Raw genomic sequence first — 14,661 nt, forward strand, 5'->3', positions numbered from 1 at the left:
CTGCCCAGGAGGACAGAAGTCCCTCCACCGGCTCCAAAACCACCTGGCCCAGCTCTACCGGATCTGTGAGACTCCACGTGTGGCTGCGGTATCGGTCCCCTGGGCAAGGGGCTCAGCACCCGCCACACGCAGCCAGCGCCAGACACCAGCACGATGCGGGGCCCAGGAGGCAAAGCCCTACAATTCCCTGGCTAGGAGAGGCTCGCCTCCTCCCTCTGCCAAGCACTTCAAGGTCTGTACCTGAAAAGCAGAGCGAAAAAGGACCGCACGTGACACGAAAAGGAAGTCTGAAGTTTCTCAGAGCCCTTCCCTCAGGGAACTACAAATATTTGCAGTGTTTTATCCAATATTCTTCCATATTTGCCCAACGCCTAAAGACAGATGAATAGGTCACGTACTCCTCAGATATAACGATTTCATAAGGTTTTAGCCTTTTCTCTGCACCAGTGACTGCTGTCCCCGCAGCCTGGCACAGAGGACTGAGCCGGGGCTGGCCCCTGCTCCTGCCTACCCGAGCGAGCGCTGGCACCGTCAGGGGACGAGGCTTGCAGCAGGCACCCCCGGGGCCACATCCAGAGCCTCCCGCAGCACCACACCGGGGGGCATTCGAGCTCCATTACCCCATGAAGTTCAACAAGGGCAAGTGGGGGGTCCTGCACCTAGGGAGGAATAACCCCAAGCACCAGTGCAGGCTGGGGGTGTCCTGCTGGAGTGCAGCTCTGCAGAGAGGGACCTGGCAGTCCTGGGGGGCAGCAGGCTGACCGGGAGGCAGCAATGTGCCCTTGTGGCCAACAAGGCCAACGGGATCCTGGGGGGCATTCGGAGGAGTGTTGCCAGCAGGTCAAGGGAGGTGATCCTCCCCCTCTGCTCAGCCCTGGCAAAGACAGGCTGAGAGACCTGGGCCTGTTTAGCCTGGAAACGAGAAGACTGAGGGGAGACCTCATCAGTGTGTATAAATATCTGAGGGGAAGGTGTCCAGGGGATGGAGCCAGTCCCATTTCAGTTGTGCCCAGTGAAAGAGGCAATGGGCAGAAACTGAAGCACAGGAGGTTCCAGCTCAATATGAGGGGGCACTTCTGTACTGGGAGGGTGACAGAGCACTGGGACAGGTTGCCCAGAGAGGTTGTGCAGTCTCTTTCTCTAGAAATATTCAAAACCCGCTTGGATGCTGTCCTGTGTAAGGTGCTCTAGGGGATCCTGCTTGGCAGGGGGTTTGGACTGGGTGATCTTCAGAGGTCCCTTCCCACTCGGCCAGTCTGGGATTCCTTGTGCTGAACAGTGACACAAGCGGTCACGACTCTCCTGATAAGTTGGTACAGCAGCACCCAGAGCTGGGTCTTCATCTCCACGCAGGCAGGCAATCCACCACCAACAACAAAACCTACTCTTTTAAAACACGCTCGTTTTCTGCTCTGTTTCTTCGAGAAACGCTCCTGACTGATCCCGGCAGCTCAGTTGCGGAGCTCTGGCCGCATCCCTACAGCTTGTTTTCAATCATGCGCTAAAAGGGCAAGTAATGCAGAAACAAATCTGCACGAAAGGTCAGGGAGCTTCCCTGCCCCGCGGAGCGGAAGGAAAGCCTTGCTGGCCCCCGCGGAGGGCTCAGCACAGCAGGACCCTTCTCCAGCCCCAGCCACCTCACTGTCCCCACGTCCCACACGGACAGGCACCCGCCTCGCTCCAGGACAGGCGGACAAGGAACGGAGCGCCACCACCCAGCAGGGCAGCACACACACACACACACACCCCAGGAGCATTGCCATTACAGCTGCGCACGGCGTTTCCCCACCACCTCTGCTCTCCTGGACACGCACAAGCCCCCCATCACTGCTCAAGAGCATCACAGCCAGCACCATGAGGGGCGAGATGTCAAATGCACCTCAGGTGCACTGCCACGGCAGCCCCTTCGGCAGCTACAGCAAGCAAAACAGCACCGGGCTCATCTTTGGAGCTGGGAGTGTGAGGGCAGACCGGACGTTTCGGGAGGAATGATCTCCTCCCTGGGCCGGGGATGCTGCAGTCAGCGCCCCAGGAGCAGCGACCAGCACAGACGCACAACGGGGCCCGAGCTGGGAAGGGAAAAGCCTGACCCAGCTCCATCGGCTGGATAGCGCCCGGGACCGAGCCCTGGCCAGTTCCTGCAACACGAGATAAGGAGCTGGGAACAGCACGACCACAGCTTCCCACCCAACGCAGGCCGAGCAGGGGGGTGTCAGCAGCAGCACCACCGGCGCAGAGCCAGGCAGGTAGGCTTGGATCTGCACCCAGAGATGAGCGAGGGTCTCCGTGGCTCAGGAGCACACAGGGGAAGGAGGCTGGGAACAGCCGTCCTCAGAAGATTTGGCTTCACACACAGCCAGCTCCTGAGGTCAATGCTCTTGCAGGGGCTGGGAAACTTCAGAGAGGATGTCTGCTATTTTACTTGCAAAATGATGACTCAAGCGGCTGGTCCAACACCGCCCCCTGCAGAAGGGCAAATTGGTGGGCTACACCCCAAATCCCCATCCTAGCACAAACCCTGGCTCCCCCAACTTCACCCCCAAGCAGCACGGACTTGCTGTGAGCACAAACACCGGGGCCCTGCCAGGGTCCTACTGGATTTTCCCCGAGGAGCTGCAGCGCTCCCTGCCAGGGCGAGCCAAACTGGAGCACAAGCCGCTGGCTCTCGCCTGGGCACCGCGACAGGGAAAGCTGCACAGAGAAGGACGGCTGCCCCGAGAAGACAAAGCTACTTCTGAAACAAAATTAAAGGCAAAGCCAAATTACTACCGCCAAAAACAAGCAGACACAGAATGGGTTTTCCCCCCCCCAAACTCACACCAGGGTGATGTAATATAGTCCTTTCCCCCAAGACCCCGGAAGGCAGAGGCAGAGGGGACCCCACGCCAAAAGCCCGCACGATGGAGACCAGACAAGCTTCAGCACGGATGCAGTTCAGGCTGTGTTTAGGGTGCTTTTATCATATTATGCGTTTTTGTCCAATTCGTTTCACTACAAAAAGAGCTGGAAAGGTACACTTTAAGCTGCAGAAGTAGAAGTTAAAAAAGAAAAGATCAAAGGGCTGTCATTGAAAATTAATTAACTCAAACCTGAACTATTAACATACATTAAAAATTCAAACCACACACAGCTATATTCATTTCCAAGTAATTTTCAAGAACCTCCAGTGCTGCAAGATAAGTTAATCTCACATTCCATTAATTTGCAGCTCGCACGGAGGTTAACCTCTACTTAATTAGAACTAATTTTAATTTTGCGGGAATAGGGCAAGCACACTTTGTAAGAAATCCTCTTGACGTTACACCTTCCTGAGGGGGAGCAGCAGCTCCCGGTGCTGTGCCTCCCCTCCCCGTACACACACAGCGCCCCCGCGGCCCCGCGCAGGATGCGGCCGTGAGCAGAGCCAGCCGCACGACTGGGGGCACTTCACAGGGGAGCGTGGCCACGGGAGAAACAGCGGTGACAGAAACAGGAAAGTGTCCGATTAACTTCTGCAGCATCCCTGCTAAGGGCGAGAGGCACACCGACACCCAACAAGAGCTGGAGCCCAGCGGAAGGGCTCCCGAGGGCCTGTGGACCAGACGCACGCCGTGCCCCAGCTCACCTGCAAAGCCACGCGGGCAGAAGTCGCTGCACTTGCACGTACGCAGCGTAACAGCGAGAGGAGACGCCAGGGAAAGGACCAAGCTCGGGGGAAACCTCGCCGCCCGTCACCTCCTGCCCCAGTAGGCTTCACACCGAGCCTGCGCCTGCTGGCACTCCCGTGGCTCCGAGGGCAGCCAGGCCCAGCCGCGGCGCGTTGCCCGGCTCTCCGTCCTCGTCCTCCCCACCGGGAGCTCGCTGGGCGAGCACGCAGGGCCGCCTGCTGCCTGTTAAATCCCTGTCGCGTGAGCCTCACAACCGAGCCCTCTCCTGCCGAACCGGCCCCGCCAGGAGCGCAGGACCCCAGCCGCAGCCTGGGAAGGCTCCCGGCGCCTCCGCACGCCGCCAGCTCTGCCCCCAGGCGAGCCCGAGCCCTCCCCACGTCCTGCCCCCAGCTCTGCCTCTCCCCCAGCCTGGCCCCGTTTCCAACACACTTCCACGCACGCTTTTGTTTTAACCCATGCACAGAAACACGCCGTGGGGAGGCCTCCAGCCTGATTAACCCAAATTGATGCAAACCATAATTCAAAGCGAATTAAAGGCATCCACCCTGGAATCTTTTTTAATTTGCCTAAACCAGTTTACAAGCCCAAATCCCCATCGCGACTGGGACTCCCTCCACAAGCACGCCTTGCTGTGGGGTTGGGCTGGGCTCCACATCCATCGCCCTGGACCAATGCCACGTCCCGCAGCCCTCGGTCCCCCCAGCCAGCTAGACAAGCACCCCCAAGTCCTGTGGGGACAGCCACAACTGCCTCCCCCGGGGACTAACGTCAGCCCCACTGTGCCTACCCAAAATCGTGCCCAAGCTGCTGGACACAGGGCACGGCTCAAGCTCGGCTCGCACCCAGGGAAGGGGAAGGAGCAGCTCCGGGGGACACAGAGACCCCTCTGCAGTGACTGCAATGTTAAACACTGAAGGGCCCACATGCAAAAGTGCTCAGCAGGCTGCCAGCCCGGGGACGGCGACAGGGGCCCGTGCACACAAGACAGAGGTGTGCATTTGCCTGCTCACTGCCTTGACCCTGACCTTCTCACCCCATCCCCACCAGCACTGCTAGCAACACCTCCCGCCACCAGCGAGCCAAGCAAACCAGTGACTTCATCGCCGCTTCCTTCACCTAACTCGTCTCGGGAGACCCCGCTGCTGCTTTCCAGCAGGCGCAGCATCCTCCGAGCACAGCTGCACGGCCCCCGCTTCCTTCCTCCCCACAGGCCTCCAGCTCCTGTCCACCGCTGCTTTGACCTCAGCCTCTCCTTCGCTGCCAGCTCCGCGGCCGTGCCTGCACGCCCGGGGACAAGCAAAAGCACAGAAAGCAGCCTGCAGCCTCCCGGGCCTGCACTGCACTTGGGGATGACGCCGGTTTGGAGGAAAACGCTGCTCTAAGAGAGAAATCAGCAGCACGCCAGGAAGAGCGGCTAACCCAAGGCGACGTCAGATATTCAGACCTTTTGCTTCACTTCAACCACAGGAGTGGGCAAGAGCAGCAGCACCCTTTCAAACCCACTGGGGTAAAATACGTATACGGTCACTCTGAAGTGACGCTACATAGCATTAGAAGGAAGGTTAGCGTTTCCTTAATGTAACAAGCTTTACTTTCCTCCTGCCTTCCAAAAATTCTCCTTTCTCAGCACCTAAAGCCTGCCCGTTCTCAAGGAGGCTGCGCACACACCTCCTTCAGGTGCAGGAACGGCTGCTTGGTGCAGCTGTGTTTGTATGCACAGATGAAGAGGCTCCAGAGGCTCAACCTGAAACCCGGGGCCCCAGGACAAGCAGCCCCTTCGACAAACCCCTCCCAGGGTAAGGGCCCTGCGTGTGCCGGTGGGCAGAGGCACAGCTCGCCGTGCCAGAGGACAGCCAGCAGGTTAGTGGCACATCCCGGAGGCTTCCGATGACCCTGGCCCGGGCTCAGCAAAGATAATTAAAGCAAACACACTCGGAATAGAATTAGCCCTTAGCTTTCGGGCTCATCTGGTAGCTGTTACCAGGACTGCTTCCCCAGCCCAGAGCTAATCCACCAATGAAAGCATCACCACTGACCGAGGGGCTTTGGCTCCGTGCGTGAATTTCAAAACACATCTGCCCCCTCGCACAGTCCAACGCTGCGGGCCAGAATCATTCCTCAGACGGAGCTTTCATCCTCGAAACCCTCCGCAGGTTTTAGCCAGGCTGCCCTTCGAGCGAGCAGAGTCTAATCTCGGGACGACACTCTCCCTCCTCTGCCGCTCGCCTAGCGATGCCGCTGCGTTCAGAGCCGTGCGCGGGGCGCGGGGGGCGGCTGCAGGCACGCACCGAGAGCCAGGGCCGGGAGCACCCGGGGCTGCGAGCACCGCTCGGCAGGGAGAGCAGGGCCCTCGGCGTGTGCTTCGGCTGCTTTCAGAGTTTAAACTGACCCCATCCAAGATGCTGACCCCATCCAAGACGGCCTGCAGACCACAGCATCACGTGTTTGGTGCCTTTTTTTTTTTTCTTTCTTCATTTTTTAGGTTTTCTAAGCTGTAACAGCTCTATTTTCTCCTTAATTGGTGCAACTGTTTTTAACCTTGCTCCTGGAGCCACGTTGCCATGGTTACCCGCACAAGCCTCAGCAAGCGAGGGGTATTTTTAGAATTGCCAAAATGCACATCTCCAGCGGGGCTCTGCCGTACAGAGCCCTCCTTGTTCCACGACACAGGAACAGGAGACGTGCAATAGAATTAAAATGCGGGAAATTCAAACCCAATCGCAGGAGAAGGCGATGGAGCAGCCAGAGCACAGCGGCCCGGGGTGCTGGGAGGGGACAGGGATTCTCCCCAACGCCCCCAGCCAGCTCCCAGGGCCGGGGACTCACCGGGACCGCGGGGTGCAGGGGTACGGCTCAGGTGGCCGCAACGGCCGGACACGGGCTCACGGGACAGCGAGGAGGAGGAGGAGGAGAAGTCAGGAGTCCGTGGGCTCTGCTCAGCCCAGCCAACAAGGCCAGAGCCTAGGGCTCAGGGCTAGGGGCAGGTCAACCCAGGCGTCGTTGCGGTGGGTGCTGCAGGCCTGCTGGTCGGGAAGGAGTAGGTGAGACCTAGCCCAGGAGCAGAGCACCAGAAACGCTACCTTAACACCAGCACGTGGCTTCTCGTCTGTTCGGCTTCCCGGGCTGATTCACCACAGAGGACCAGAGTGAAAGTACGGGATGGCAGCTCACGGGAGGCCTGGCCCTCGCCCACAGGAGAAGGCAGGGAAGTCAGCACGAGCTGTCCTCCAGGCACAGGACAGCTGGAGGCACCCACACAAGGGTGAGAGCTTTTACTTGGCAAATTTAACGTCACTAAGCCACGCATGCTACGGTGACGTCCTGGTTCCCATGCCGGGCCAAAGAGGTCTCTGCAAGCAACCGCTGCCCTGCAAGCTTCTGCCCCGCCTGAGATCCACCCCCAGCATCCTCCCCCGTCTCTTACCCACGGCAGCAACTGCAGGTTCCACAACGAATCCCAGATACATCATCCCACCCCCAAGCAAAGGGAGTTGGAGTTGTCTCCAAAACCTTGCCCCACACCAGCCGCCACGTGCTCAGTCTGCTCAGCAGCCCCGGTCTGTCCGTCAGCAGCTTTCACAACACAGAGAGCAGCAGAGGAGCAGGTCCGTGCGGCAGCCAAACCTCTGAAGCTGGATTTGCATCCAAGAGAGACAGCGCCAGCCACACGACCTGGTATTTGCGCATTTCTTCCCATTAGCTCTTACCGAGGGAAGAGGACACCAGTACACCGCCTCCACCCGTGGCAGGGGAGCCCTGATGGGGCGCTAGATGCGGCGAGCCTCGCGTGCGTTCGGGGCAGGTGATGCTTCACCGCTTGGGGCCGTTCAGACAGGCAGACCCTGAGGTACGGAGACAGCAACCCGAGAGCTGCTTCAGTCCCACGAGACGCCAGGAGGCACCCCTCCAGGACAGCGACACTACCCAGCATCAGTTTGTCCAGTTTCAGGGAGAAATACATCTGAACTGAGCCAGAAGAAAATACCTTAAAGGAAATTAGAAAGAACAGCAAGAATTAGCAATGTTCTAGCTAAAATCAGCAGTGGGTTAAGGGTAGACAGAACTAGTGGCTCCAGCAGGAACTCGTCCTTTTGCAGAAAGTCTCTCACTGAGAAGAGGGCAACTTCTGATCAAAAGCTTCTCTCGTTTTTCTCTCTGGCTCAGTTTACAGGTACAAGTCTACCAAAAGAGACCGAGGGCAGGGAAGGACCTAATCCCAGAAGAGCTGCTGCCAACCATCACAGCTCTTCTCTTGCAGTGCAGCAGCTGGACACACGGGGGGCACATGCATGACCCTCTGCTGCACGGCACGCTACGTAGCTGTCTCCATCGCCCGTAAGGAGAAGCAGGGCCAGGTGACGGTCCCTTCTCCTGAGTCAAGTCACCACCACTACGCAGGGACAGCAGCTCTCAGCACCCCATCCTCACGAGCTGCATTCAGCCCTCTCCGTCCACCCAAGCCACCACAGGCTGATGTTTCAAAGAACACACCCCTCGCATTGGAAAAAGGAAAAGATACTGGAGGTGCAAACACCCGGGAGGACGTTTTCTGATTTAGAGAGCAGAGGTATTTGATAGCACCTGGGGTCTCAGCAATGTACATAGGTTAAAGGAAGGAAAAGTTCAGAGAGACACCTCACACGCTGTTTGCAGTCCTGCTTGGTATAAAAGAAGACATTCGCAGCAGAGTCCAAAGACGTCCCTGCTGCACACGCTTTTCTGAACACCCCAAGGACGGCTGTTTACAGAGGAGCAAGGCTACAGGCCGCAGTCATTCCTGGCTGCGGCCGGGATCTGACAGCATCGCTCCGGGTGCATCATGCATCTGGAAGGATGCCTTCCCAAATAATCTGCACAATCCATTTCAGAGCCAGAGAAGTCTGCCAGCAGCTATACTCATGCTGCCCCATCTCTTTCATAAAGACACAAGTAATTATTGAGCACTCTAGCTACTAAAACTGATTAGAGCAAAACAAACTAATTTGGTTACAAGGCAATGATCTGACCTCGTTAACGACGTGAGTAACTCACTGACAATATTTTGCTCTTACACAGCAATGCCTTTCATTAGCTCCCAAGCTGCTCTATAAAGGAGCCTGGTATGTTCCTACAAACCCATTTTGCGTCGGAGGAAACCTGCGCCAGCTTCCACGTATCCAGAACGCTGTTTCCTGGGAATCAGTCGGCCTCTACTGCCATAACACCAGACGGAAAACAGCACCCGGCCTGCCAGAACCAACAGCCCGCGGTGCTGCCGTGCCGAGCAGCCTCCCCGTGCCTCTCCACAGCGGGCGCTGGCCGAGCGGCTGTGCCCAGACCTGCACAGCCAGCTTCCTCCTGCCTCATCACAAAGCCAGCCTCATCTGCTCTTTCGGAAGGAGGAGAACATCTTTGGACATCCACACTGGCAGTAAAGCCCCACAGTGGTTAGGGACTTTGCCATTTAGTACCCTGTGACACTGCACACTGTGCTTGTTAACCCCATGAAGCACCCTGCGGAGCCAGCTCTCACATACCTCTCCTCTGCTCGGAGACATCAGTCACAAAACGAAGCTGCCAGCTGCCCTTGAATCAGCCCCCTCCTGCACGAGGGAACTGCACGCTGGCAAAACTTTGCAGCCAGCATCTGATTTAGCCCACCTGATGTCATCAAATCATCTGCTCTTGGGATGGGGATGCGTGCCACCCCCACGGCACAGTCACAGCACAGGCTTCAAGGCCAAGCTGAGGTCTTCCTTGTGCTTGTGACAGTCGGGACAAAAAGACCTCAGGATATTGCTGCCACAAACCCCCTCGCCTTCCATCCTCACCCCAAAAACTTCCACTACTTGCTGACCATTAGTGACCAGGGTGTTACAGCTGTGCTCCTGGGAAAAATGGTTTTTCTCCATCTCACAGACAAGGGAAAGCCTGCAGTAAGAGGCAACTCGTCGGTCTGGGGTCCACAGCGCGCAGCCATGGCTGGAGCTCAGTCACCCCGGGCATTGCTCCGGGCACCTGCAGGCACGTGGCTTTGCAGGGCAACATCCAGCAGGGCAGACTGAGCACCTGCATCCGCTGGCAAGTCACAGGGGTTTCGGTGTGCTTTGCAATCCCCAACCAAGATAGATACGTGATTTAATAAGCAGTATGCATTACACTCAGCTTATGACCCCAAAAAAAAGCATTTAAGTGAGACTTTAACCAATTTCCCCCCTGTACCCTGTTAGAAAGGAATGCTTTTGCAGCAAAAAGGAGAGAAAAGAAGAGAGTCTAAGAAGCTTGAGCACAGCCAGAGGACAACTGCACTCTCCCCATTTCAATCACACACCAACATACAGCAAAGAGAGCAGAGCTCACAAGGGGAAGCAGCAGAACAAATACCTCAGAGGGACTTCTGGAGTCTCTCATCCATATTTGCACACTGAACCACCTACAAAGTACTGCACGTGGGACAGACAGCTGCCCTGCCTGGCTCTTACCGCCCGCAGGCCCGCAAACGTGGGCAGCTCTCCCGGCGTCACCGCGGCCGCACCACGAGGCTGAGCCGTCCTTTGCCACGGCCGAGGCTGCTGCGTGGCACGAGCACCAGGCACCCAGAGGTGATGATGTCCCCGTACGAGTTCTGAAAATAAAAACAGAGAGAGTGTAAGGGTTTGTACCACGTCCATCTACGTCCCACATCCACCCCACACCAGGTAACCAGCACGGCAGCAACTCGCAGGCACACCCAGGGCATTAATCTGGGCACTCCACAGCCCGCTCAGCTGCAAAGGGAACAAGTCCCCAGGAGGAAAATGAGGTCGCTGCCTTTCATTTGAGAAAAGACTTATGAACACAAGCCACAAAACACTCAGAACAGGGACAGCACAGACTCTTATGCCCCCAGAAAGCTAAAGAAATGGTAAGGGAAGAGATGACAGCTCAGCGACAGCCAGAGCGATGCACACAGAGCACACCAGCCAGCACCATTCGGCACAGCCGGAGCAGAGCCCCAGTGGCCAAGCACCATGGCTAGCAGGAAGGGTGTCAGAGGAGCCCCAGGAGGATCCAGGAAACGTTTCAAGCTATGCCCAAACTTCAACCAGACTCAGGATCAAGCAGCCCTCAGCCTTCATCGTTTTAGCATTTCATTTTTCCCTGAAGCTGCTGTTCAGTCACCACTGAAACCCTTCTCTGAGACCAGAAGCCGCTGTGCTTTGGTGGCTCTCCATGGGCTCCCCAGCCACCAGAACACCCCAGCGGTGCTGTGTTCTCCCAATTCCCCTTTCCAGCTCCGCAGTCTCGCAGACAGATGTTCTGAAACGAAAGAACGCAGCCCGGGACCCAAGCCCTGTTTCGCACTATCCGAGCTCTGCCAGGCATCCGACAGAAGATCACGTCGGTCATTCTTTCCCAGAGCTAGAACTCGCTGTTTCTCAGCATGAGAAATTTCATTTCCTACACGTAGCGAAAGCACGAAAAGCTTTCAAAGGTCAAAAAAATGAAGCCATCAATTTATCGCAAGAAGTAACTTCCTATTCGAGCTCTTGAAAGCCTGGGCTCTCCAGCACAAATGCTCCACCTAGAGCACGCTGTGCCAGCGCCGCTCGCCCAGGGCCGCCAGCACCCGGAAAGCAGGGCTTGAGCAGCAGCAGAGGACGCGGAGCGCTGCCAGCCGCCCCTCCGGGGAGGCGGCGGAGGGGCAAGCAGCCAGCAGCCCCACCCGGCGAGGTCCCTCTCCCACCCCACCCAGCAGCCGAAGCGGAGCAGAGACCGCATCAGCTGGGCCCACCCGAGCTACAGCACCCAGCCCTGCCTGACGCCCTGCCCGGAGCGTTTCAGCGCTGCCGAAATGGCACTGCTGTCCCAGCAAAGCTCCATCCCCAGCCTCCAGCTACACAGCCTTGCTGCGTACCTTTTGGCACTCCCGACAAACAACCAGTGCCCTGGCTCTCCGGGGATCACCGCTCAGCCCAAGTGCTCTCGTTCTCACCCAGTGAGACACGACTGTGCAGGTTGGAGGTGAGCACCTAAAACAGCATGAGACTCCAGCAGCACCTGGCAGGAAGGCAGGAATTAGATCGTTAAGGTCCCTTCCAACCCAAACCATTCCCTGATTCTACAATTTACTGAGCAAACAGGCGCGGGGACGTGGGAAAGTGGCACCCCAAGGCGACAGGGGTATCCTGGGCTGCCGCTTGTCCCTTCCTGCTCCAGGGACTGCAGCCTCCATCAAAAGGGCTGCGGTGTTTTATATTGCCTCAGCACCACGCACCTGCCCACGCCGATGTCCTTTAACGTCTCACCTTGAACCAGGGAGAAGCTGGACACGAGTCAAAATAGAAAGGCGAGCGCAGCCAGGAGAAGACGCAGGCTGTACGGAGGAGAAACCCCCCAAGCCTAAAACAGCCCTGGCCACCACAGCGTGTCGAGCTCAGCCTGGGGCAGGCGGAGCAGCCGACACAGATTTCTCCTTTCGGAAGAAAACACGAGCCCCCGGGAGCAGCAGCCGCCACCTTGCGCTGCGGCAGACGGGGAGCAGCCGGGCACCGCCAGCAGCACGCCGGAGGGCATCCACCTCCGCGTCCCCTGCTGCCGGGGAGGGGACAACTCTCGGACCTCAAGCAGCAGCCCCTGTAGTCGCACTTGTGAGCACCAGCTTCAGACGGGTGTCCGGAGCCGTGGCGCAGCGCTCCGTGTCCCAGCTCGGTCCCGCGCCGCTCCCCACCATTCCCAGCGCTAACGATGCTGCCAAGCGGAGGGCCGTAAATGAGAATGACGGTGGCTGAGCGCTGTGTAAATGGCAACGGCGTGCCCTCTTCGAAAATTAAATCCTTTCAGCTAACAAGAAGAGTGTTTGCTCTCGAGCTGGAGGGAAAGGGCTGGTAATTAAAAGCCCCATAGTCATAATGGCTGCCATACAGGGTAACATCTCGCCCTTCTCTGGCTATTAATTTAATTATCCTGATTTAATTATCCTGCAGGAACACGATACACGGCCACACGAGTTTCCCCCCAGACGAAGACCAGAAGTACAACTTCTCAAGCAGCACTCGAGAAACGCCTCGCCCCGTGCGCTGCCCGGGGCAGGAGATGCCTCCTCCTGCCAGAAGCTGTTCTCCAGGAACAGACGCTGAGATCGCGGCGCTTTCCTCACCGAGCCTGGGGCTTTTCTGGGGCATGGACCAGCCTCGCCAAAAACATTTGCCGCCCTACGCTGCCAGCTACCTCCCTGTGCGCTGGAGAAGACCTCCTGAGATGGGCGCAGCTCCACGGCGCAAACATGAGCCCAGCTCTGGGAAGCACTCAGATGATTTTTGTTAGCATTACAGCAGATCTGGATTTTTACTTAGTGGAAGGGGAGAGGGAAGGATGTAAGCTAAGTCATACGACTATTATGGGAAATATGTTCTCATAATTTTAAATGAGACGAGCAACTCTACTAAAAAATAAAGTCAACCAAGACTACCTTTGGTGCGGTGGGGTGAAAGCTGCAGCAAAAGGTCAACTTTCCGCCCTGTCCCTGGCACTCGGAACAGGAAGTTCCCACCTAACAGCACTGCCCCTTTGGGGGCAGAAGAGAAGGTACCGAGCAAGTCCCAGACTCCTCAAAACGCAGAAAGACTTCAGGAACCACACAGGAGTGAGTCCTCAGTACTGCAGTAGAATTAACTCAAGCAACTAAAGCAAAACAGCCGCACCCGGGAGGATGATACCACCAGGGGAAGCCCAGGTTTAAGATGTACAAAGCATCTCCCCTTGGGTTTAATTATTTCTAGAGTTAGTGTTTGATAGGCAGAATATTTACAATACAGAAGGAAGGCAAACAGCTCCCTCCCTCCCTATTTTACCGCTGTAATTATCTGCTGAGAGCAAGAAAAAGTAGCCGGGGGGGAAAGAGAGAGAGGATAAGCGAGCTGCTCCTGAGCATCCCCCTCAGCATCTCCTCCTGCCCTTGGGAGGGGAAGGCATGGAGAAGAAAGGGGGCTCCCGACAGCCCCTCCTTCACACGGCCTTCAGCGGGGTGAATGCTCACCGCCGGCCCCAGCCAGGCTGCTCACCCCATCCCATCCCATCCCATCCCATCCCATCCCATCCCGTCCCGTCCCATCCCATCCCATCCCATCCCGTCCCATCCTGTCCCATCCCATCCCATCCCATCCCATCCCATCCCATCCCACATTCACGCATCCTGGGGACTCCTGGCCTAAAGGAACCAGCAGCCAGAAACCCACTCCTCGGTTTTCCTTCCCTTCTTTTTTTAAAGGGCAGAGAGCTTCTTGCTTATATTCCAGAAGTTTTTTACAGGGCGCATCTGGACGCACCGTAGTCTCACTTGGCTGGCCGAGCTTCAATGCCACCAACATGGGAACTTGCCCTATACCCCCATTCCCAGCTGAACCCAAGGAAATCCAACTTTCAACAAGGAAAAAAAAGAAAAAAAAAAAAAGAGGAACGCAACCTCCAGGGGGACAGGGCAGAGTCAGGGCTCCCTCCCTGGTTTGTCACCGGGCTTCGCATTTTCTACGGAAATCTCCTGGAAACAGGCAGAAGAAAAAAGCCCCAGTGCTGGAATCAACCTGCCGGCCGAGGAAACCCCAGAGCACACAACTGCACCAAAAGGACCGCAGGACCTGCTGAATGCACCATTCAGAAGAACAAATCTCCTCCGAAGCCAGCTTAGCCGGAGAGACAATGAAATCTTTCTGGAAAGCGGAGCCCCGCTCGGAACCAGCGGCGGAACGGGGCGGCCGCGGCTGAGCCCTTCCACGCGGGAGGACTGCCACCGAGCAGCAAAACAGCATTGCAAGAGCATGAAGTAATCCCACCCCTGCAGTCCCTGTTTTGCTATCCAATTAGCTACTCCAAGTGTAAAAGGGGAGGAAAAAAAAAAGGAAAAAAAAAAAAAAAGGAAAAAAAAGCAGAAAGCGTGCTGCAAAGCCAGGAGATGTTTTGCAACGCGCGGACTCCTGGAGCACGGCCCCTGCGCTCCCAAAGCCACGGGCGCGGTGGAGGAAAGGGGGGGGGGGGAAAGGGGGCAGCAGAAGTGGGG

At 57.1% G+C, this 14,661-nt stretch overlaps 1 protein-coding gene across 9 annotated transcripts in view; it reads right to left on the reverse strand.

Moving 5' to 3' along the window:
* Positions 1-14,661, reverse strand: part of LOC310881792 (ankyrin repeat and fibronectin type-III domain-containing protein 1-like) — a 213,894-nt gene that overhangs the window by 185,111 nt on the left and 14,122 nt on the right. For 3 of the 9 annotated variants that reach the window (XM_083799537.1, XM_083799514.1, XM_083799512.1), the window contains exon 2: positions 10,109-10,251. Coding sequence is in view for 2 of the 9 variants with exons in the window: in XM_083799533.1 (XP_083655659.1) it covers positions 7,355-7,608 (254 nt within the window). In the remaining 7 variants the exon portion in view is untranslated. The other 6 variants (XM_083799533.1, XM_083799511.1, XM_083799517.1 and 3 more) reach the window with 5 other exon arrangements.

The sequence above is a fragment of the Anser anser genome, assembly GCF_964211835.1.
Source record: "Anser anser genome assembly, chromosome: 15".
NCBI classification, from domain to species: domain Eukaryota; kingdom Metazoa; phylum Chordata; class Aves; order Anseriformes; family Anatidae; genus Anser; species Anser anser.